General features: G+C 40.9%; 1 protein-coding gene across 1 annotated transcript; it reads left to right on the forward strand.

The window, feature by feature from the left end:
* Positions 1-8,654: 8,654 nt before the first annotated feature.
* Positions 8,655-24,830, forward strand: LOC126065628 (zinc finger protein 84-like). The gene is made up of 4 exons (XM_049865866.1): positions 8,655-8,673; positions 13,234-13,425; positions 17,319-17,445; positions 19,577-24,830. Exons 2-4 carry the CDS (start codon positions 13,411-13,413, stop codon positions 20,632-20,634), a joined length of 1,200 nt encoding a protein of 399 aa, XP_049721823.1. The 5' UTR covers positions 8,655-8,673; positions 13,234-13,410; the 3' UTR covers positions 20,635-24,830.
* Positions 24,831-25,323: the final 493 nt, after the last annotated feature.

Consider the following 25,323-nt stretch of genomic DNA (forward strand, 5'->3'; position numbering starts at 1 on the left):
TTCGTCTACTGTAAACAGTTCACCTCGTGTGCGTTATTCCTGCATGTTTTCTCTCCCTCCATCCCGCCCATGTACATATGTGTGATGTAAGAGTATGGCATCCATCATTGCCCTTTACCCCTAAACACCTGAGTGCGTATTTCCTCAGAGAAAGGGTAGTCTCTTACCCTACCCCAGTGCAGTTATCTACTAATTTAACCATAATCCAATTCCATTACTTAATCTATTGTCCATATTCCAGTTTTTTGCAACTGACTCAGTAATGCCCCCTCCTTTTTAGCATTTCTCTCTCCCATAAGAGGATTAAGTACTGCGTTTAGATTTCATGTCTCTGGAGTCTCAGACAATCTTAAACATTCCCATACATAGCCTTTCATTTTTGACACTGGCATCTTTAAGAATACTGTCTCTCCCTGTCTTTTAATATTATGTTCCTCGTTTGGGGTTGTCTGATACACCTTCATGGTTACAATATGGTAATGCACAGTGTTTTGTTTTGTGTTTTTGGCAAGAATACTCTCTAGGGGGTGCTGTGTACTACATACTGGATTTCACTGAGAAGCACATAATATTTAGTTGGAACAAATTTTGGGAGGTTTAAAAGTAATGAGGGAGGTCAGGTTATGAAAGCCTAAATCCTCCATTATAAAGGTAGGTTTTGGACCTGGTAGCAAGTAGTCTGTAGAGTACCAATTTGTCATCCAATAAATATCCAGTTCCCCATAATTCTATCACCTAAAAAAAAAATAAAATAAATTTTTTTAATAGTTGTAAAATCTATTTATGATGCTGTCTGAAATCAGTGGTTTCATCAGGAGTAGAAAAATGATTATTGTCCTAATTCTGTAATTTCTTCTACATTTAGCAGTTTGCATTCTTCTATAAAGAAGAGTTTTCCCACACAGCTAGTGTTGTTTGGTTATTCTGAAATACAGTTTCTACTGGAAATCAGGAGAAATGCTCCAGATTTTCCCTTTAACTGCCAATTTTCAGAGTAAAATGTAACAGAAAGAGAGAAGCTCACAAACCCAGAAGATAAAATAATTCCAAGAGAGGCAGGAAGGGTGAGTCAGGAATAAAAATCAGGGCAAACGTAAAACAATAAAATAGTCTAAATACAATCATGAATTACATAAATGTGATTGGTTTGAGCATACCAATTAAAAGACAGAGTTTGTCACATTGGATTAAAAAAAAAAAAAAGCAAGACCCAGGTACACACCCCATTACATAAAAGAAACACTTTTTTTTTTTATAATTTTTATTGTGCTTTAAGTGGAAGTTTACAAATTAAGTCAGTCACACAATAACCCATGTCCACCTTGCTACACACTCCCAATTACTCTCTCCCTCCACTCTCTCTTCTTGTGTCCATTTCACCTGCTTCTAACACCCTCCACCCTCTCATCTCCCCTCCAGGCAGGAGAGAAACACATTTTAAATGTAATGACGTAGATTAAAGGATGGAAAAAAGATACACCATGCAGAATCAAAGAATGCTAACATCAATATCAAATCAAATAGACTTTAGAGCAGAGAATATTAACTGGGATAAAAAAGGTCATTACATAATGATAAAAGGGTTAATTTACCCAGAAGGCATAACAACCCTGAGTGTGTATGCCCCTAAAAAGAAAGCTTTCTGAAAACACAAAGGGAAAATGAAATAGCTGAAAGAAACAGACAATACACAGTTATACCTGAATACTTCATCTCTAGTAACTGGTAGAAGTAGAAAATTAGCAAAGAACTGATCAACACCATCAGTCCACTGGACAACAAACGCCGGAATTTACATTTTTTTCAGGTGCATATGGATAAAGAAAGCTATATCCTGGGCCATAAAACGAACCTTGAAGAACTGAAATCATACCAAGTATGTTCTCTGACCCTCATGGAATTAAACTAAAATTCAGTAACAGACAAAACTACAAAACCTGGAAATAATGGAAGACAGAGCCAAGGGAGCACTGCAAAAGGTGGTAGGAAGCTGACCTCCTTTGGGACCCCTGAACTGGAGGAACAGTACAGGAGTAGGAGATAGTATTTTCCCCCCACCTAACAGAAGGAGAAGGCCACACTGACCCAACATTTCCAACCCCACCACAGAAGGAGTCCAGGCAGGCTCATTGCACCACCGCCCTCCCCAGTAGAATGGGGATTCCTCTGACAACCACAGGCACACCTGATCAGCAAGGAGTTCAGTCAGGAGCCTCCTCCCCTACCCCCCAAATAAATGGCCAGGAGAAGTGCCCTCCTTCCCCACAGAGCCTGAGACTTTCCTCCCCTGCTAAGAGATACTGAGGGGAGTGGGAGGGGAGCAGGTGGGGGAGTAACTGGCAAGAGAGACCCAGCTACAGCAAGCAGCTCAGTTGGGAAGCTTTTACCCTGCAGGTTTTGTGGGCTTGAGGAGACTTCCTTCCCCAACCTGGAGGTCCCAGAGCAGGTGATCTGGGCTGGTGGGAGGGGTCCAGCTACAGCAAGTAACCAGGCCTGGAAAGCCCCTGACCAAAGGCACGTGTGTGGGTGGGTAGACCTGGCATGAGGGACTCTGTCATAAGGGTCTGGGCCATAACAAGCAGCCCAGCCCAGGGACACCTCTGATCCCATGGGTCTGGGAATCTCTTCCCTGCCCAGGGACATGGGGCAGAAGGACACCAGCAGGGAGATTCTACCACCCCTCCCCTACTGAGAGACATCTGGCAACCCAGACTAGGGAAACCCCTATTTACCCCCTGAGGCAGCACCAGCAGGGACCAGTGGGAACCAGGATAAACCAAGCAGGCCAACATAACATTGCAAATGCTCTGACAAACTGCAACTGGGACCACAACTTACAAAAATAGGCCAAGACCTGCATGCTAAAACTAAACAGGGTGACTGCTTGTTAAAGCAAAATGCTGAAATAGAACCCAGAGTTTCCTAACAATAGAATGTCCAGGATACAAGAGAAAATCACACTAGAATGAAAAAAGACAGTAATTTCATCCTAACACTGAGATCAATCAGATATTGGATTATCTAATAAGGATTTTAAAGTAGTCATCACAAAATGCCTCAATAATCAATTACAAATTCTCCTGAAATAAATGGAAAAAAAAAATTTGGCAAAGATAGAATTTGTAAAAAAGGACTGTAAGAAAATTATACAACTGAAAAAGTGTATGCTGAAAATTACAAAATGTTGATAAAAAATATCAAAGCAGATCAAATACCCAGCAATCAGAGAGCACAGAAAATAATTATGGTGTATTCATAAAATGGGACAGTAAACAGTAGTTAAAATGAGTGAGCTATATCTACAATCATCCATATATAGGCAATTATCAAAACGTAGTTGAGTTAAAAAAAAAAAAAAAAACAGGTACGGTACTACATCTTACCTACCGCTCCTGTGAATTAAAATAGAACACATCACTGCACACAGGCTGCGTGCAGTAAAACTGCAGACGCATTGAATGGAAGGGCGCTGAAGATGGAGCGTTTCTCTCTGGGCTGGGGAGGGGTGAAGGAGGGGCTAGGAGACAGATGACCAACTAACGAGGCTAAACAACAACTGGCAATGTCACAGTCATCCCCTTAGTTAAAACACTCTAAAGAAAATACTAGTCTTTAATAATTTGGGGTGACAGTACATTACTGGTGTTGGACTGTTATTCTCAGTACTTTTGTGGTTTTAAAAAATGTGTAAAAATTAAATGGAATTAAATAGCGATGAGTTGTCTTGTTCTTGATTTTAACGGGAATGCTGGTACTGCCCCTCCATTGTGAGCCTCATTAAGTGAAAATAGCATTCCAATTTTAAGGTAAAAAAAACAGATCTACCTTAAAATCTGTCAAATGCATCTTTAACCATCTATAAAGATGATTATATGGTTTTCCTCTCAACATATTAATATGGCGAATTTATTAACCCCCATTGCTGCCAATTCTGACTCATAGTGGCCTTTTTTTTACTACTGTACTGCCACATAGGCTGCAAACTTGATGAAAGCAGACTGTCACATCTCTCTCCTGTGGAGTGGCTGGAGGGTTTGAACCACCGACCTTGTAGTTAGCAGCCCATTGCTTAACCACTGCACCACCAGGGCTCCTTGAATTTATTAATAATTTTCTAATACTGAAGAATTTTAGAATTCCTGGAATGGAACCCATTTAGACACAGTGTATTTTTAACAAATACTTGGATTCGATTGTTAGTATTTTCTCTGTTTCTGCATAAACATCCATAGATGATTTGTACGCTTTTTTTTTTTTTCCTTTTTTATTCTCCCTTTGTCAGGTATTATATCCAAGATATCTTGGTGTGGTAATATGAAACAAAAGACTTCCTTCTTTCTACATTCTCTGTAACAGTTTATTGTTAGAATGATCTGTCTTTAAAGATTCGAAAAATTTACCAGTTAAAACACAAAAGTGCTTTCAGGTGGGTATGTCTGGAAAAGTTTTCCATTTTATCAGTGGTTATTGTTCTGTAAGGTTTTCTATAAAAACCTTGTATTAATTCGAGTTTTGTAAATATTTCTTAGAAATCATTCATACTAATTTCAAACTTATTAGTATAGAATCAGACAAATTTTTGTGCTCCAAATCTTGTCCGTGTATCAGCTTCCTAAAGCTGCCCTAACAAATTACCATAACTGTGACTTAAAAAACCCAGTGCTGTCGAGTTGATTCCAACTCATAGCGAACCACTGAAAACAAAAAAAACAACCCAGTGCCCTCTAGGCGATTTCAACTCATACTGACCCTATAGGATTAGAACTGGTGGATTTAAACTGTCGACCGTTTTCGTTAGCGGCTGAACTCTTAACCACGGTGTCACTAGGGGTGTGGCTTAACCACTATGGTGTGTTCATTTCTGTTTTTCATTCCCTGTTCTGTATACTTGTGTACTTTTCACCTTTTTTTTTTTAATTTGGAATTTTAATAAATGAGAAACTGTTTTAATTCTCCTGGAATCCAGATTTCTGAGTCCAGGGAATCTGGGTGACCCACCCAGGCCATTTGCCCTTGGGTGTCCTTTTGAACCCTGAGCCTTGAAGAAACTGGTTCCTGGGGGTCACCTTTGAGTCAAACAATGGTCTAGATAAATTAGTAACACCATTTTGCCTTGGACATTGTGCTCTTTTGAAGAATTCTGTCAGTTTTGGGAAATAGACTCCAAGGGTCAGACTGGGAGCTATGTTTAAGGTAAATTGATAATTATTTTAATTGTTCTTTAAGAAAATGGAGTATGAAAATGCTTCCTGGCCACAAATTTATCAGTTCTGTTCTGACCTTTTTTTTCCATATGTCAAAAACCTAAATGTGCAGAGAAACACCAAAAAATTAGTGTAACGATATATTTATTGTGAGTAAATACAATTCGAATCAGGCAGTGTCAACCCAAATGTATTGGGAAGTTACTCCAAGAGAGGACACTGAAAGTGGGTTATATAGGTCACTTTATGTTAATTGCTCAGGAACTAGCATCAAAGCACAGTGCAGGGCTTCAGGATCCCTTGGTTACAGAGTCACCAAGGGTACGCTATACATCCTAAAATACAGCCTCTAGTCAGACCCTCTGTCTTTTCAATGACTTCTTGCTTTCTTCATGTATGATGTCCTCAATGTCATTCCACAACTCGTCTGGTCTTCTGTCATTAGTATTCAACGCGTCAAATCTATTCCTGAGATGGTTTCTAAATTCAGGTGGGATATACTCAATGAAAGAAAGAAAAGACCAAGAGAGATGTCAGAGGAGACTCTCTGAAACTTGCTCTCGAACATCGAGCAGCTAAAGCAAAAGGAAGAAATGATGAAGTAAAAGAACTGAACAGAAGATTTCACAGGGTGGCTCAAGAAGACAAAGTATTATAATGATATGTGCAAAGAGGTGGAGATAGAAAACAAAACGGAAGAAGACACAGTGTTTCTCAAGCTGAAAGAACTGAAGAAAAAATTCAAGCCTCAAGTTGCAATAGTGAAGGATTCTATGGGGAAAATATTAACGCAGGAAGCATCAAAAGAAAATGGAAGGAATACACAGAGTCATTATACCAAAAAGAATTAGTCAATGCTCAACCATTTCAAGAGGTAGCATATGACCAGGAACCAATGGTACTGAAGGAAGAAGCCCAAGTTGCACTGAAGGCATTGGCGAAAAACAAGGCTCCAAGAATTGAGAGAATATCAACAGAGATGTTTCAACAAATGGATGCAGCACTGGAAGTGCTCACTTGTCTATGCCAAGAATATGGAAGACAGCCTCCTAGCCAACCTACTGGAAGAGATCCATATTTATGCCTATACCCAAGAAAGGTGATCCCACTGAATGCAAAAATTATCAAACAAGATCATTAATGTGACACGCAGACAAAATTTTGCTGAAGATCATTCAAAAGCAGTTGCAGCAGTTCAACAGGGAGCTGCCAGAAATTCAAGCTGGATTCAGAAGAGGACATGGAACCATGGATATCACTGATGATGTCAGATGGATCCTGGATGAAAGCAGAGAATACCAGAAGGATGTTTACCTGTTTTATTGACTATGCAAAGGATTCGAATGCGTGGATCATAACAAATTGCGGGTAACATTGCCAAGAATGGGAATTACAGAACACTTAATTGTGCTCATGAGAAACCTGTACATAGATCAAGAGGCAGTTGTTTGGACAGAATAAGGGTATACTGATTGGTTTAAAGTCAGGAAAGGTGTGCACCAGGGTTGTATCTTTTCACCATACCTATTCAATCTGTATGCTGAACAAATAATCTGAGAAGCTGGACCATTTGAAGAAGAACACAGTATCAGGATTGGAGGAAGATTCATTAACAACCTGCGTTATGCAGATGACACAATCTTACTTGCTGAAAGTGAAGAGGACTTGAAGCACTCACTGATGAAGATCAAAGACCACAGCCTTCAGTATGGATTACACCTCAACATAAAGAAAACAAAAATCCTCAGAACTTGACCGATAAGGAACATCGTGATAAACAGAGACAAATTGAAGTTGTCAATGATTTCATTTTACTTGGGTCCACAATCAACACCCATGGAAGCAGCAGTCAAGAAATCAAAAGACACATTGCATTGGGCAACTCCGCTGCAGAAGACCTCTTTTAAAGTGTTGAAAAGCAAAGATGTCACCTTGAAGTCAAAGGTGCGCCTGACCAAAGCCATGGTATTTTCAATCGCATCATATGCACGTGAAAGCTAGACAATGAATAAGGAAGACCGAAGAACTGATGCCTTTGAATTGTGGTGTTGGCAAAGAATATTGAATACATCATGGACTGCCAAAAGAATGAACAAATGTGTCTTGGAAGAGGTACAACTGGAATGCTCCTTAGAAGCAAGGTTGGCAAGACTGTGTCTTACATACTTTGGACATGTTGTCAGGAGGGATCATTCCCTGGAGAAGGACATCATGCTTGGTAAAGTACAGGGTCAGTAGAAAAGAGGAAGACCCTCAATGAGGTGGACTGACACAGTGGCTGCAACAATGGGCTCAAGCGTAACGATTGTGCGGATGGCACAGGAGCGGTTTAGTGTTTCATTCATGCATAGGGTCACTATGAGTCAGAACTGACTGGATGGCACCTAACAACAACAACAGTCAGTCCCTGGAGTTCCTGCTTCTCAAAGCTGGCTACACATAGCTAATTTTTCAAAAGAACCAAATGCCTAAGTCTAATCTATCTCCCTCAGCTGCTTACTGTAGAGGGTCATCGAAAAAGAGGAGGACCCTCAATGAGATGGATTCACACAGTGGCTGCAACAACAGGCTCAAGTGTAACAAGGGCTGTGAGAATGGTGCAGGACTGGGCAGTGTCTTCTTCTGCAGTACCTGAGGCTGCTGTGGGTCAGAACCGACTCAATGGCTCCTAATAACAAGAAGCTGCTTACTAGGCTATTGTTTGGCCTGAGAGTGACTCCAGAGAACTGCTTCCTTAAAGGCTCAAGGTTCAAATGGACACCTGAGGGCAAATGGCCTGGGTGGGTCACCACAATTCCAGGAACCTAGAAATCTGGATTCCAGGTGACTCAAACCGGCTTTGCCACGTGGCAATGCTGATAAGATTTGGTATGAGAGTGTTTCGAGGTTCTCTCATTTTCGGAACATTTTTTACTCTGTAGCCGAAAAGTTATTTGCAAATTGTATAATAAACGAACTCAATTTCTATTATTGGCTTAATACGATTTTTGTTGTGACATGACTTATCTACATGTGTCCAAAGAACTGGATTTACTTCGTCACTTTCAATTCTGATTCACTGACTTCTGCTTTTATGTGTTGAAATTATTCCTCTCCCTCCCATAAGTTTATTTGTTTTTCTCCTAATTTCCTTAATGCCTAATTCAACTACTTACATTCTTTTTATTAAGGTAACCAGGAACTCTATTTTCTACTACGTTATCTAAATTTCTTACATCTACAGTCAGAGGTGAGACGCTGCGTTTCCCCTTGATCTTCATCGACCACCGTCCGCCAGTCGCGCGGGCCCGCGACGCCACAGAGGACGACACGTTTGGCCCCAAACCTCGGTCTAAAAGCCGCGAGACGTGCCCGTGTTTATGGTGCGGCGCCGCGGTGCCCTCGGGGAAATGTAGTTCTATGGCGAATGGGCCTCTGGGAAGTGTAGTTCTAGGGCAAAAAAAAAAAAACCAAACTCGCTGCCATCAAGGTAATTCCCTCATAGCAGTTTTTTAATCCTATAGGACAGAGTAAAACTGCCCCACAGGGTTTCCAAAATCTTTGCGGAAGCAGACTGCCATATCTTTCTCCCGCAGAGAGGCTGGTGGGTTCAACTGCAGACCTTTCCGTTAGCAGCTAAGCACCTAAAACACTGTGCCTCCAGGGCCGGCAGATGTAGTTTTGCGGCGACATCTAGCAAGGCCGTCCGCCTGGGCGCCACCGGGCGGAGGCGTAACGGGGTGTGGGGCGGGGACAGGCCGCGAGCACTGACTCGCTCGCAGCTCGGTCAGGGGAAGACCCGCGGGGGCGGCTCCGCAGAGCATGCGCGGACTTCCGGCCGGTGGGGGGAAGGGACAGCGTTGGGGGGGGGTCAGTGGGGTGGGGGTGGGGGTGTGGGGCGGGGGAACGGTTATGAACGATTAGGAATGTGGACGAGCTCTTGGGGGTGGCGGAGGGGTCGGAGACTCCGAGGAGCTGGTGGTTAGGCCTTTGTGGGGGGAGCGATGTGGTGAGTCACAGAAAGGGCGGGGACTATGGATTTTATTGATTGGGACTTGACAGCTTGGTTGGGGTCCTGTAGGGGTCAGTGACTGGGGGCATGCGGACCAGTGATTGGGGTTGCCAGTTGAGGTGAGTAATTGGGAGCCTGTACGGTGAATGATGGGGGTGGGGGGAATAGGCGTGCCGAGAGGAGGTATGGAATAGGTTTTGTTTTAAATGGTTGGAGTTACTGAGGAATGAGTGATTGGGGTCCTGCTAGGGCCAGTGTTTGGGGTCTGTGGATCTGTAATCATGGTGTCCGTGGGCGATGATTAGGCAGCTTTAGGGGTAAGGGATGGAGGTATGCTCGTTGTTGGTGCTTTCAGGGTACCTGAGGGGGGGTGAATGATTGGGGACCTGTGGGCCTGAGTTGGTCTAAAGGTGTCAGTGATTTCAAGGTGTGAAGATTTGGACTTGGGGTGCATCGTGATTGAAGTATACTTGGAGAGCAGAAATTGGGTGTATGATAGGATCAGTGAAGGGCAACTGGAATTTGCTCTTTGGAGGGGCCATGAGATTTAATGTTTGTGAGGTGAATAATTGTGGTTTTGTGCGGTTTTGGGATTGGTGGGGTCTGTGAAGTTTCAGTGAACAGGAAGATTTCATTACTGGAGGGAAGATTTTTTTTCTCACTGAATTATTTCTGTGCCTCAGGAATGACTGATTTGGGAGACCTATTTTTTTTTTTTATGGGGGTTAGTTGGAAACCCTGGTGGCATGGTGGTTAAGTGCTATGGCTGCTAACAAAGAAGTCGGTAGTTCAAATCCGCCAGGCGCTCCTTGGAAACTCTATCGGGCAGTCGTACTCTGTCATATAGGGTTGCTATGAGTGGGAATCGACTCGACGGCAGTGGGTTTGGTTTTTGTTTTTATGGGGGTTGGTGAGTCCTGGGGCGTAGTGGTTAAGAGCTTAGCTGCTAATCAAAAGGTCAGCAGTTCGAATCCACCAGCCACTCCTTGGAAACCCTAGGGGGCAGTTCTACTCTGTCCTATAGGGTCGCTATGAGTTGGCATCGACTCCAAGGCAACGAGTTTGGTTGATTTTATGGGGGGTAAATATTATTATTTTTTTTAGGTAATGGGGGCAGGGCTGGTGCTGTATGTGTGATTAATTGTAGGCTCATGCGGGAAATGAGTATAGGATGTCAGTTTATGTCAGTGACTGGGCCTCATGGGTGAAGAATTGGGGATTATTAAGGATGAATGATTGGGGAACTTGTGGGACTCAGTGACTGAGGAAGCCTGGGAATGAATCACTGGGAGAGTAAGTGATGGGGTGAAATGGTGAATGCTTTGGCAGCCTGTGAATGGAGGCCAGAGACTGGCAGTGGGTAATTGGAGTGGGGTAGGCTGTAGGAATGCCTGATTGGGGATACAGTAGATCTGGACAATTGGGGTGACATTTTGTGGGAACAATAAGGGTGAGTCATTAGGAGGCCTATAGGATTATTACTTTTGAGGATCAGTCTTGGAAATTGTGGGTGTATGCAATAGGGTTGTATGAGAATAGTGATGGGGCCAAGTGGGTCTGAGTGATTAGGAATTGCAGGGCTTGTGGGAGGTTATGACTGGTGGCAACAAGTAACCAAAGGGCCTTTGCAAGTGATTGACTGGGGAGCTGTGGAATTGACTGGGAGGGCTTTAAGAATAATGACTGACCCTCAGAGGGTAAATGGTTGGGGACCAGGGACATCTTGATGGCAGATGTTGGCTGGTCTGTAGGGGTTAGTGAATGGATTGTGGGGAAAGTAATTGGGGGCCTTTGGGCATGAGTCATTGGAGGTGCCTCCTTGGTTAATATTTAGGGAGGCCCTGTGGGAGCTGATGATGGGGCGACTCAGAGGTAATGAATGTGGGTGTGGTGGGGCAGGAGTGAGGGGTTAGGATTCCTTTGTGGGTTAGTGATTGAGAACTGATTGGGTGACCTATGATAACAGTCCTATGAGTTTATTTATTGGCCTGAACATATGTTCACTATGTAGTGTAAAAGCCAGTTCAAAATTTTTAAAAAACCATAAGACCACATTTTGTAATAATGTCAGCATGGTTTCTATCAGCTTATAAGAGGTGCCTTTGAAGTAGGAAGATTATGGATAATAGTTGTTGATTTAGTTTGTGTGTACTTTCTGATTTCTGTACCATTATTTCATGTGATAATAACAACAGTAACTAGTACTTACTAAATGTTTATGTGTCAGTCACAGTTCTAAGCTCTTTTTATGTATTAACTAATTTAGGACTCTAGAAAATTGTGAGGCTGAAATGAAGTTTCTGGTATTTTGAGAAGAAACTGTTGAATTATTCTTTTAATGAATTGTTATTTAATTTCATGGCTGCATTTAGAAGTGAAATTAATGTTTTCATTTCTTATTTGCTATGTTACATTCACACACACACAGTCTCTTTCTTCCTCACAGTCTCACCCTTGCTGCCAAAAAAATCAGGTAGAGATTCTTCAGACATTCCAGAATGAGGTGCTGACTTAGTTATCTCGTGCTGCTATAACAGAAATACCACAAGTCGATGGCTTTAACAAAGAGAAGTTTATTCTCTCACAGTCCAGTAGGCTAGAAGTCCAAATTCAGGGCGCCAGCTCCAGGAGAAGGCTTTCCCTCTCTGTCGGCTATGGAGGAAGGTCCTTGTCATCAGTCTTCCCTTGGTCTGGAAGCATCTCAATGTAGAAACCTCAGGTCCAAAGGACGTGCTCTGCTCCTAGCACTGCTTTCTTGGTGGTATGAGGTCCCCCTATCTCTCTGCTGGCTTCTCTCTTTTGTATCTCAAAGAGATTGGCTTAAGAAACTATCTATCTTGTAGATCTCAATAATGTAAGTGCCACTAATCCATCTCATTTCATCATAGTGATAGGATTTACAACACATAGTGAAATCACATAAAATGGTGGATAATTACACAATACTGGGACTCATAGCCCAGCTAAGTTGACAGATATTTTGGGGGGACACAATTCAATCCACGGCAGGTGCTATGGAATCTTATGTGAGACAAGAGCTATGGAATTCAATGGTAGGCCTCTTACAGACCATACAAGTTTATACTTCAAAGGCATCCCTACACAGGCAGGTCTGTATTTGGATTTTGCCATCTTTCTCTTAGTCCCACTGCATGCAAGGCAAGGCCAGAGGGCTCTAATCGTCCCTTCCAAGCGCAGAAACAAGGGGCGTGTGTGTCATTTCAGGTTGACAGGTTGATGGGGTCTTCATTGGCAAAGTGAGATTTCAACATATGCATTCAGGCTCCAGAAACACTTCTCTTGATCATTCTACTGCCTGCTTCTTATTATGAGTAAAAAAAAAAAAAAAAAAATTAGTAGGCACTTTTATTTCAGTGGAAACCCTGGTGGCATAGTGGTTAAGTGCTATGGCTGCTAACCAAAAGGTCAGCAGTTCAAATCTGCCAGCCACTCCTTGGAAACTCTATGGGCAGTTCTACTCTGCCCTATAGGGTCGCTATGAGTCAGAATCGACTCCACAGAAATGGGTTTTTTGGTTTTTATTTCAATATTTCCTTTAATACTTACATTCCACACGGTTCCTATTTCCATCACCATTTAAAAAAAATTAAACAACCAAGCCCAGTCAAATGACTTGCTTAAAATCACATAGCTGGCAAATGAAAAAGCTCAACTTGAACTGTGTTTTATTCCTTGTCTCATTTTTTTCTGCTTTGCTTGAAACACATTTTACTGCCAAGTACCTAGGTATTCTGTACCAAGGGGTCTTGTCTTGAGGAAATATTGGCAGAACTATTGAGTAAATCTCAGAGGTGATCATGGAATTAACGGGGTTTTGATGTTTAGAGAGAGCACTTGGGTTAAATGCTATTAGTGCTGTGGTTTCCATCTGCCCACTCCAGTATTTTGGGTCCCTGTTAGCTCTGTTTAGAATCTATAGAAGACCTGGTCTGGGCTTCAAATGAAAGTGTTTCTGTCAAAAAAAGGGAGATTTAGGAGGCTGCCTCAACTAAACAGAACTTGCAACTGATTAAACAGATTCCAGCTCCCAGGAACTAATTGGCTTATTTGATATAAAGAGGAGATTCCAGGACCAAAGATTCATCCTTGGTGAAGAAAGTCCTGACCTTAGACCTCCAACCTGGGCATTAGAACAGAGTCCAGAAGACTCACAGCATAGTAGAGTTGCTGGCCATTTCCCAAGAGCAGCAGAAAATGACCAAGTCTGAGGTGAGTGTTTGTTAAACAGTTTTTTACTGTGGCAAATATTTAGGTAACAAAACACCTTTTGTTTCAATGACAGGTACAGTTCAGTGACATTGAACAGACAGGTTCATCATGTCATTCACCCCAGCCTGAGTTTTTATTTATTCCTCACTTGGAATTCCCCACAATTTACCCATTTAAAGTGGATAATTTAATGTTTTTTAGTAAGTTTACAGGATTGTACAACCATCACTATGATCTAATTTTATAGTATCTTCTTCCCCTCAAAAAGAAACCCTCTACTCATTAGCATGTACCCCCATTCCTTCCCCTTCGTTCTTCCCCCCAACTCTAGGCAACCACTAATATACTTTCTGCCTCTATGGATTTGCCAGTCTATGTATCTCATATAAGTAAAATCATACAATGTGTGATCTTTTGTGACTGGTTTCTTTCACATAGCATAATATTTTCAAGGTTCATCCATATTGGAGCGTGTATCAGTACTGTATGCTTTTTTATTGTGGAATAATATTCCCTTGTGTGAATATACGACATTTTGTTCATCTGTTCTTTAGCTGCTGGACATCAGATTGTTTCCAAATTTTGGTCATTATGGATAATATGACTATGAACATTTGTGTATGTTTTCTATTCTCTTGGATTATCTTTTCACTTTCTTGATGGTGTCCTTTTAAGCACAAAAGTTTTTAATTTTGGTAAAGTCCAACTTTTTTTTTCTTTTATTGATTGTGTTTTTGGTGTCATATCTAAGAAATCATTGCTTAATTCAAGGTCATGAAGATTTATACCTTCTAAGAGTTTTATAGTTTTAGCTCTTACATTTAAGTCTATAAATTGCTTTGAGTTAAGCTTTTAAAATGGTGTGAAGTAGTAGTCCACATTCATTCTTCTGCCTGTGGGTATCTACTGTCCCAGCACTGTTTGTCACAAAACATCGTCACAAAATTGTACATGTAGAAACTGTTGAATTGGTATTATGTTTTGCTGCGTACACTCTCAATAAAAAAAATAAATAAATAAAATTTAAGGAAAAAAATCAGTTGACCATAAATGTAAGGGTTTATTAGTTTTGGACTCTAAAGTCTGTTCCACTGATCTGTATGTCTGTCCTTTTGCCAGCGCTAAACCGTCTTCGTTCCTGTAGCTTTGTAGTAACTTTACAGTCTGGAAGCATTAGTCCTCCAACTTCGTTTTCATTTGCAAGATTGTTTGGCTATTCTGGGTCCCTTGTATTTTCCTGTGAATTTTAGGATCAGCTTGTCCATTTCTGAAAAAAAAAGCATGCTGGGATTTTGATAGGAATGGCATTAAATCTGTAAATCAATTTGGGAAGTTTAGCCATTTTAACAAAATATTGGATCCATGGACGTGTAATGGAAACCCTCGTGGCGTAGTGGTTAAGTGCTACAGCTGCTAACCAAGAGGTCACCAGTTCGAATTCGCCAGGCGCTCCTTGGAAACTCTATGGGGCAGTTCTACTCTGTCCTATAGGGTCACTATGAGTCGGAACCGACTCGATGGCAGTGGGAGTGGAGAAATGTAATATTGTTCCATTTATTTAGATCATCTCTAATTTTCCAGTGATTTTAAAGAAAGGCTATTAGAGTCTTTGAATGAAAGTTAAAAACATAGATTAAAAACTAATACTGGGGAGAAATATATTCTTACAATGTAAGATTAAGATATGGATGAAACAGTATGGATTATAGTTTGTAAAAATTGTACAGGAATACATATTTATTAAAGTTGAGCAGTTTTGTTTGTGATATTTCCATCAGCTTAAAACACAAGGAAAAACAGTTACATTATTTTTATTTCTGATATTTTAAAATGTATTTTTAAGTTTCATCTATGTTCTTATAGAGAGCTGTAGCTCATACATTTTACTGCTGGCTAATCCAGTGTCGCTGTTTATCTATTTTTCTGTCAATGAGTATTTGAACTGTTTTAAATTTGCTATTTTAAACAATGATGCTGTGAATAGGCTTATACTTGTCACCTGGTATATGTGGGCAAGAAGGTTTCTAAGTATGGGTTGGCAAACTTTCTCTGTAAAGAACGAGTTGGTACAAAAAAAGACCAGACTTACTGGTCTGGCAGACTAGAAAAACCCTGAGAGTAAGGCCCCAAGACACCGTTTTAACTTGGTACTGAAGTCACTCCTGGGGTTCACCCTTCAGTCATTAGATAGGCCCATAAAACAAGACTAAATGGGCACACCAGCCTTGGGGCAAGGACGAGAAGGCAGAGGGGACAGGAAAGCTGGTAATGGGGAACCCAGGGTTGAAAAGGGGAGAGTGTTGAGATGTTGTGGGGTTGGTAACCAATGTCATGAAAAAATATGTATATTGTTTAATGAGAAACTAATTTGCTCTGTAAACCTTCATCTAAAGTACAATTAAAAAAAGAAAAGAAAACCAGGTCCTGGCCATTTGTGCCCTTAAGGGGCAAACGAAGGACTCAAAAAACGGATGGTAGATATTTAGGCTTTGCAAGCCATAAGATCTCTATAACAACTACTCAGCGCTGCTACTTCATCCCCAAAGCAGCCACAGATAGTATATTAACAAATTTATCTACCAGTGTTCCAATACATTTCATTTACAAAAACAAGCACTGGGCTGGGTTGGAGTTGGCCCATGGGTCATAGTTTGCTGACTCCTGCTCTAAGGTATAAACATAGAGAATGGAATTACTGAATCATGGGAAAATGAATGTTCACCTTTACAAGATAATGCCAAATTGTTTTACAAAATCTTTGTACCAATCTACACTTTACCAGCAGTGTGTTAGTTTCCATTCGTCTACATCCATATCAACCCTTGATAGGATAAAGTGTTTTGCCATTCTAGTGGGTGTAAATGGTAACTCAGTGTAGTTTTAATTGTACCACCTATGTGTTTCTGTCATAGTGCCATCATAGCCGTGTATAAATTTGACTTGCTATGCAAGATTGAGTCGGAATCGACTCGATGGCAACGGGTTTGGTTTTTTTTTTAACAAAAGATTGAAAGCTCTTTTGAGGGAAAGATGTGATTTATTCATCTTTGTACTGACAGCACCTAAAGTAGTACCTAACACATTTTTCAATAATATATATCATTCTATGTTTTTTAAAGAACTTAAAGTACAATAACAGGACTTTGTATAAAATTTGTTTCTCAAATAAAGTATAATGAAAGACTAGGTATATGATAGACAGTCTATATAATGAACCCTGATAAAAGTGGTCAGAATAAATGTATCAGTTAAGAATGCTTTCAGTTATGAGTAATGGAAGACCTATATAATGGTAGCTTTAACAATATGGTCATCCTCAATTTTCTCCTGTAAGACGCATGCAAGTAGGCAGGCTAGGGCTGCCACAGCTCTTCACTGGTGTCCTGAGAGATTAGAATATTGCTAATTTTTAACTTGGCCATACTTAATAAGTTGCCTTTCTATCCACACACGTATTGCTCCATGGTTCAGCATGGCTACTGCAGATCCATGTATGACATCGGTATTAAATGCAGGAAGGATGGTGGAGGGGGGCAAAGGGCCCTATTAGTATCTATGTTTTATCAGAAAAGCAAAAGCTTCCCCAAAACTCCCATGGAGACTGCTTGCTACCTGCCATTGACCAGAACGAATCAGCAGAACATAGTCACGGGGCTCAGTCTAGGTGTAAGGGAGACTAAAGAACCAAGTTTCTGACAAAGCGTAGTATAGTACCATCCATATTTGCTTAGAAGAGTTAAGATTCATTACCTGGGACTGGACACATTTTCACTTCTAAAGTAAATAGGATTCTGTTGGCAAGAAAGAAGGTGGGGTAGCGACTTTGAAGGCAACCAGTGGTTAAATTATCCAGTGTGAGTGTCTTCAGATTTACTGTGAACACGCCCTTTCAGGGATCGTTGTCATTTGAGGATGTCTCTGTGGACTTCACATGGGAGGAATGGCAGCTTCTGGACCCTGCTCAGAAGAATTTGTACAGAAATGTGATGTTGGAGAACTTGAGCAGCCTTGTGTCACTGGGTAAGGACAGCTTCCTGTTGACTCACTCTGACCAGTCATTGTCCTTTCCTACTAATTTGACAAAAATTGTGTGGCCTTTGAAGTATTTAAGACTTTAAGAATTCACAAATTCTCAGTCCTTTTTGTTTTCAGAGTGTTTTCCACACGTATATCCCAATTGAAAGACCTAAAGCCTCTGAAGCTTAGATTTTCATTATTCTTCAGAAGCCTAAAGCCCAGGCCACTGGACTCAGGTCCGGTGTGGTTTCCCATGAACGGGCTTTCAAGTTATCAAACCAGATACAATCTTCAGTTTAGAGTGAAAACAGCCATGGATAATAGATGGCGGTATCTCTAGTCAGAGCTTTTCAGGTCTGTGGTTGATAACCTATCAGATGTGAGGCTGTGGAATTTAAATACCAGTTTGATTGTGATCTGTGAATACTGACGTTTTAGTGAAGGGTTGATACCTTTGAATTGTTTAGAGAACTCTTCTTGAAGTGACTCAAGACTGTTGACACAAGCTTCTCAGATGCAGAGACATAACAACATACAACATTTACACATATTTGAGCAATATGGGCGTTTTTGCTTTGATTTTAGAGTGAGGTATGCCCCCTTATCTGCACTTAGGAGCTGAACCATGCCTTTCTCATGTATGTTGTTGTTGTCAGGTGCCATCGAGTCAGTTCGAACTCATAGCAACCTTATGTACAACAGAGCGGAATACTGCCCAGTCCTGCGCCACCCTCATAATTGTTATGCTTGAGCCCATTGTTGCAGCCACTGTGTCAGTCCATTTCACTGAAGGTCTTGCTTTTTTTGGCTGACCCTCTACTTTACCAAGCATGATATCCTTTACGATTATTAATGGATGTTTGCAGCTATTTCTTCTTATTTTGAGTCCCGCCACATCAGCAAATGAAGGTCTCGAAAGCTTGACTCCATCCATGTCACTAAGGTCAACTCTACTTTGAGGAGGCAGCTCTTCCCCAGTTGTATTTTGAGTGCCTTCCAACCTGAGGGGCCCATCTTCTGGCACTATATCAGACAATGTTCCGCTGCTATTCATAAGGTTTTCACTGGCTAATGCTTTTCAGAAGTAGACTGCCAGGTCCTTCTTCCTAATCTGTCATAGTCTGGAAGCTCAGCTGAAACCTGTCCTCCATGGGTGACCCTGCTGGTATTTGAGTACTGGTGGCATAACTTCCAGCATCACAGCAACATGAAAGCCCCCACAGTATCACAAACTAACAGATGCATGGGGATTCTCATGTATAAGACCCTGTATAGTCCTCTTTCCTCTACCCCACTGATAGGTTTCTTTTCTTATGCACTCAAGGATTCATTTTCTTTCCTCTCGATTTTCTAACTCCTCCCATTTTTAAATGCTTCCTATTGCTATTATATACCCACATCATTTTTTCTATTCTTTCTTTGATTCCTTTTATGAGAGTCCATTCCTTCTATGCCTGTAACCAAAGTGATAACTTTGAAGTCATCATTCCCTAACTTCTAGTGCAACATTTTTTGCCTTTGATAGTGTTGATCATAAGGAAATGAAACCTTACCTTTGTTTAGAACAGATTCTTCTGTCTTGGCCTCTAACAGCCTATTCAGTCCAAGCTGTGTTGTTGTTGTTTCTCCCTAATCAATTATCAGTTTCCTACCCCAGTTCATGAGAGGGCTTTATTTAATTTCAATTCCCAAACTTTTGTGCCTGATTATTTCCACAGTTACAGTTCACAAGGAGGCAGTGGTGGTTCAGTGGTAGAACCCTTGCCTTTTATTTGGAGACCTGGGTCTGATTCCTGGCCAGCGCACTTCATACGCAACTACCATCCATCTGTCAGTGAAGGCTTGCATGTTGCTATGATGCTGAACAGGTTTCAGTGGAGCTTCCAGACTAAGACAAACTAGGAGGAAAGGCCTGGGAATCTACTTCTGAAAATCAGCCAATGAAAACCCTATGGATCACAATGTCCAATTTGCAACCCATCATGAGGATGGTGCAGGGTTTGCAGTGTTTCATTCTGTCATGCATGGGGTTGCCATGAGTTGGGGGCCAGCTCTACAGCAGCTAACAATAACAACACAGTTTATAAACGCAGTTTTTCAAGGAGTCACAAGATGTGTTTATTGTTCTTTCTAGAATACGGGAACATTGATGATTATGTAGCTTGGCACCAGGAACTCCAAGACAAGCTTAAAAGATTGGAAAAGGATCACGGAAGTAATGCAAATGGAAAGTTATTTCAGTCAGGTGCGAACTTCACACCTTTAAAGCAAAGACCTGATATGTATATGTCAAATGGAAAATGTTTGAAATATCCATTAGATATATTTACTCAGAGGGGAAACTACAGAAGGAAGAAGTCTGCTAAGTTCAATGGATATGAGAAGTCATGGCTCTATACCAAATGTGAAAAAACTCATGCTGGATTAAAGTACTATGAATGTAATGAATGTGGAAAGGTCATCAGCAAGAAGTCACAGCTGATTGTACATCAGAGAACTCATACAGGAGAGAAACCCTTTAAATGCAATCAATGTTGCAAAGCCTTTTCCCAGAAGTCACACCTTGTTACACATCAGACAGTTCACACAGGAGAAAAACTTTTTGGATGTAGTGAATGTGGGAAAGCCTTCTCTCGCAAGTCACATCTCATTACACATCAGAGAATTCATACGGGAGAGAAACCCTATGAATGCAATGACTGTAGTAAAGTCTTCTCTCAGATATCACAGCTCATTATACATCAGCGAAGTCACACAGGAGAGAAACCCTATGGATGTAGTCAATGCGGAAAAGCCTTCCGAGAGAAGGCAAGTCTCAATAAGCATCAGAGAATTCATTCGGGAGAGAAACCCTATGGATGCAGTGAATGTGGCAAAGCCTTCCGAGAGAAGTCAAGTCTCAATGATCATCAGAGGACTCACTCAGGAGAGAAACCATACGGATGCAGCGAATGTGGCAAAGCCTTCAGTGGGAAGTCACTCCTCATTAGACATCAGAAAACTCATTCAGGAGAAAAACCCTATGGATGTAATGCATGTCAGAAAGCCTTTATTTGGAAATCACAGCTCATTATTCATCAGAGAACTCATACAGGAGAGAAACCCTATGGATGCAGTAAGTGTGGAAAAGCTTTCTCCCAGAAATCACACCTCATGATTCATCAGAGAACTCACATAGAAGAGAAAACTTAAGAATATAGTTAATGTGAGAAATTTTAAAGAAAGTAATCACACTTCTTTCTATACCAGATAACTCATTTATGGAAATCCTATGAATGCCTTGAGTGCAGCAAAGTCTTTAGGTGGAAGTCATGCTAAACATCAGGATGTCAAGTGGGAGAGTAAGCCTATGAATGCGGTGAATGTGGTGAACAGAGTATAGGAAACCACTCAACAAATAGTCTAACCTATTGAAAATCAGGTTATTCATACTGAGGAGAAAAATCATGACTTAAGTAAATACAGGAGGAAAGTATTTTCATAAAAATAATATTCAAAAGAACTTCGGTTTCCAACTGAGATACTGCATTAAATATAATATCCTCAATTCTAAATGGTAGGCACATGGAACTTTTAAAACCTGTATATAAATTCAATAATCATGACAGCAGAGTAGGAAACATTGCTTCAGAGGTATGTAAGGCATATATTCCTGAGGACAGCTACTTGGAATCCCTGGTGGCATAGTGGTTAAGTATAATGGCTGCTAACCAGAAGGTTGGCAGTTTGAATCCACCAGGCGTTCCTTGGAAACCCTATGGGGAAGTTCTACTCTGTCTTATGGGGTCACTGTGAGTCAGAATCGACTCAGCGGCAGTGGGTTTGGTTTGGTTTTTGGTATAGCTACTTATGTATTTTGATAGGATATATGAAATTAATATAATTATGAACATGATATATATCATGTGTTTCAGAGCATGACACCTGTCATGGTTTCTACATACAAAATGTTTTACCTCATACCATAACAATATTAGCCAGTTCTATAAAATGACTGACTTATTATTTAACATGTAGTTAAAATTTTTTTTTAATTACCAGATACTTTCGCCCATGTAAATGAATTTGAGAACATTTACTGTGCTCTTCCTTCAACAATAGAAACTAGCATTTTTATAAAGTCTCCCGCTTTTTTTTTTCTCCCGCTACCTGAGTCACTAGTTCTTATACAGAATTATTGTTTATATTACATACACAAAGGCAAGAATACACGTTAAGAAGTGAGCAAATGAAAGATGGTCTGAATTGTATTACTCGTCATCTTAAATATATACAAAATGGAGGTGGTGAAAATAAAAGACCCACAAAGCACATTCTCCTGTTCTTCTCAGTGAGGCTTCTGTGTAAGTTCAGGTGTACATAGATTAAAGACAATGCCGCCAAGAAACCCTCTGTATTTTAAGTTAGTATGTCATCATGTTATACTGTCCCTGCTCATGGACAATGGTCTTTAGAGTCTTTATCCAAGAGCAAACATTATTTGCAGATGGGGTTGTGTTAAAGGTTACAGTTAGGGTTTCGGTTACCAAAGTATTGCTTTTGGGGATGACTTTGATCTCAAATTTCTTACACATCCCATATGCGGTCTCCATCGTTCTCAAGTATCATATGAGAACGCTGTGGACTTGCTTTTCAGTTAGGGTTCAGCTTGGAAAACAGAAAGTAAGTATTTAAAATTGGGGGAGTTTAACAAAGGAAGTTAGCTACATAAATGATGAGAAGCCAAAAGAATGAGTGAAGCATTCCAGAAGTTAGCAGCAGTAATTCATTACTACCAGTAGGCTGGAGAAATAAAGGGAGGAGATGGTGTTACCGGAGCCCAGGGTCATCCAGTACAGGCAAGAACCATGGTGGATCTATCCAGGAAGAGCTGGAGCCACAAAGGAGATGCGGCCATTACTAGAGACACTACCTGAGGCACAGATGGGAAGAAATAACCTGACTTCTCACACCCTCAATCCTCTACCAGCACTTCCCAGTAACCAAACTCAACTAGAGACAGCTGATATAGGGGGCTGGACTGCATCCCCTAGGGCAGATTCCCCCTGCCCTGAGATCAGAGGAGGCAGGGGAAGGAGAAGAAATGAATCTGATGACTAAGCAGACCCAGGATCAGGACAGTTCATCCATTTTGTTATTCAGCACTCTTCATACCTTTCTGTAACACTTATATAACATAAATAATTTTGTGTTTCTGCCTATTATGAATCAACTATTCATCAAAGATACTCTCACCCTTCCCCAATAAGAGGAAACATAGAGCTCCATAAGTCATTATTTACATCTCAACTCCAGAATCTCTAGCTGCAACGTGACTTTACTTGATCTCATATCCTATTAACTATAAAATTAAACCTCACCAATGTTCCCCATCAAACAAAATAAGGAAGGGAAAACTTTGTTGACATACAAAAATATGCACAGCAGGTACAGTCATCTATACTTCCCATGAAATTATGGTTGATATTTTCTCTGTAGCTTCCTTCTGCTACCTGTTCCATGTTGTCTTAGTCATCTAGCACTGCTATAACAGAAATACCACAAGTCGATGGCTTCAACAAAGAGAAATTTATTCTCTCAGAGTCTAGTAGGCTAGAAGTCTAAATTCAGGGCATCAGCTCTAAGGGAAGGCTTTCTCTGTCAGCTCTGGAGAAAGGTCCTTGTCATCAATCTTCCCTGGCCTAGGAACTTTTAAGCACAGGGGCCCCAGGTCCAAAGGACGCATGCACCTGGCTCTGCTTTCTTGGTGGTATACGGTCCCCCACTCTCCACTCGCTTCCCTTTCATCTCTTGTAAGATAAAATGTGGTACAGACCACACACCAGGAAAACTCCCTTTACATTGGATCAGGGATATGGCCTAAGACAGGGTATTACATCCTACTCTAATCCTATTTAACATAATCTAATCTTGCCTCATTAACCACAGGCAGAGATTAGGATTTACAACACATGGGAAAATTACATCAGTCACAAAATGGAGGATGTCTTAGTTATCTAGTGCTGCTGTAACAGAAATATCACAGGTGGATGGCTTTAACAAAGAGAAATTTAATCTTTCACAGTCTAGTAGGTTACAAGTCTGAATTCAGGGTGTCAGCTCCAGGGAAAGGGTTTCTGTGTTTGTCAGCTCTGGAGGAAGGTCCTTGCCCCAATCTCCCCCTGGTCAGAGAGCTTCTCAAGTGCAGGGACCCCAGGTCCAAAGGACGTGCTCTGCTCCTGGTGCTGCTTTCATGGTTGTGTGAGGTCCCCAACTCTGCGTGCTTCCCTTTCCTTTTATCTCTTGAGAGATAAAAGGTGGTGCAGGCCACACCCCCCGGAAACTCCCTTTACACTGGATCAGGGAGGTGACCTGAGTTAAGGGTGGTGTTATAATCCCACCCTAATCCTCTTAACATAAAATTACGATCGCAAACTGGAGGACAACCAGAGAACACCGCGAATCATGGCCTAACCAAGTTGACATATTTTTGGGCAGGACACAATTCAATCCATGACACGTCATGCTTGCCCTCAGTCAGCAGCTGGCCGATCAAGGTTTGCAACCTTGTGAGCTAATCCAAGTCTTCATTCCTAAAGAATCTAAGTTTCTAGTGGTCCTGTCCTTACAGGGGTGCTTTAGTCTCCTATTGAACTTTGCTATCATCCATGGAACTATTAAGAGGCTGGCCAGTGAAACTGCTAGGTTCCATGCATAGTCTACACTGTACCAACTGTGTAGCAGCAACACCTTAATTTCTTGGATTCAACACTCCTGCCTATTAGTGGTTGTAACTTCTCTGACTGTTGATTCACTGCCATGAGTTCAAGATACCATTCTTAACTTCCAGTGTCAAAGAACTGTGTGTCACTTGACAGAAGCAGTTCTTCCTTGAGAAACAAAATCTCTAACCTGGAGAAGGTTGCTGGGATGGAAAACAAAAACTATGAGTGAATTATTATTTACATGTCCACCTCTTGCTTCCCTGTGTATTACAGCTATGGGAGAAATGGTTTGTATCAGTTGATGGTTCAAAGCATACAGTGTGTCCTATAAGACAGCACCCCAACCTTACCAAGTATGCCAGTTCCTAGCAGAATTACTGACAATAGCCAAATACTAGAAACAATCCAGATTCAACGGGTAAATGGATAAAGAAAATTTGGGATAGCCATACAATGAAGTTCCTCAATAAAGATGTGCGACAACATGGATGAGGCATGAAAGAAGCCAAACATAAAAGACTATATATTGCTTTTATATGAAATGTCCAGACAAGGGAGACAGAAAGCAGATCTGTGGTTGCCTTAGGCAGGGGACTAACTGCAAATGCCACGGAAGAACTTTTTGGGATGACAGAAATGTTCTAAAACTGGATTTTGGTGTTGGGTTCATATCTCTACCAACTTACTAAAAAATCATTTTTACAATGGGTAAGTTTTATGGTATATGAATTACACAATAAAACAGTTTTAAAAATAGAACTAAAGAAAGAAGTAGACAAATGCATAATCATACATGGAGACCTGAACTCCCCTTTCTCAGTAGCTGACAGAACAACTGCACTCCCAAAAATCAAGGAAGATGTGAAAGATGTGAACAGTTCTCTGAGTCATCCTGGCCTAATTGACATTTATCGTCCTCTACACCCAAAATCTAAAGAATGAACATTATTTCCAAGTGTATATGGAACACTCACCAAGACAGACCATATGCAAATCCATAAATCAGCCCTCAGTGTATTAAAATCACATATGTTTTCAACAGAATTACATTAAAAATCAACAATAATTCATCTAGAAAATACCAAAACACCTGTAATTAGGCAACACATTTCTAAATAACACACAGAATAAAGAAATCAAAAGAAAAATCAAAATAGTTTGAACTAAATGGTAATGA

Source organism: Elephas maximus, chromosome 22 (assembly GCF_024166365.1).
Source record: "Elephas maximus indicus isolate mEleMax1 chromosome 22, mEleMax1 primary haplotype, whole genome shotgun sequence".
NCBI classification, from domain to species: Eukaryota; Metazoa; Chordata; class Mammalia; order Proboscidea; family Elephantidae; genus Elephas; species Elephas maximus.

Excerpts from the sequence above, each read along its gene's own strand:
- LOC126065628 (XM_049865866.1), top strand. Across the intron at positions 17,446-19,576 it reads GAGCAGCCTTGTGTCACTGG|AATACGGGAACATTGATGAT; the intron begins GTAAGGACAGCT and ends TGTTCTTTCTAG.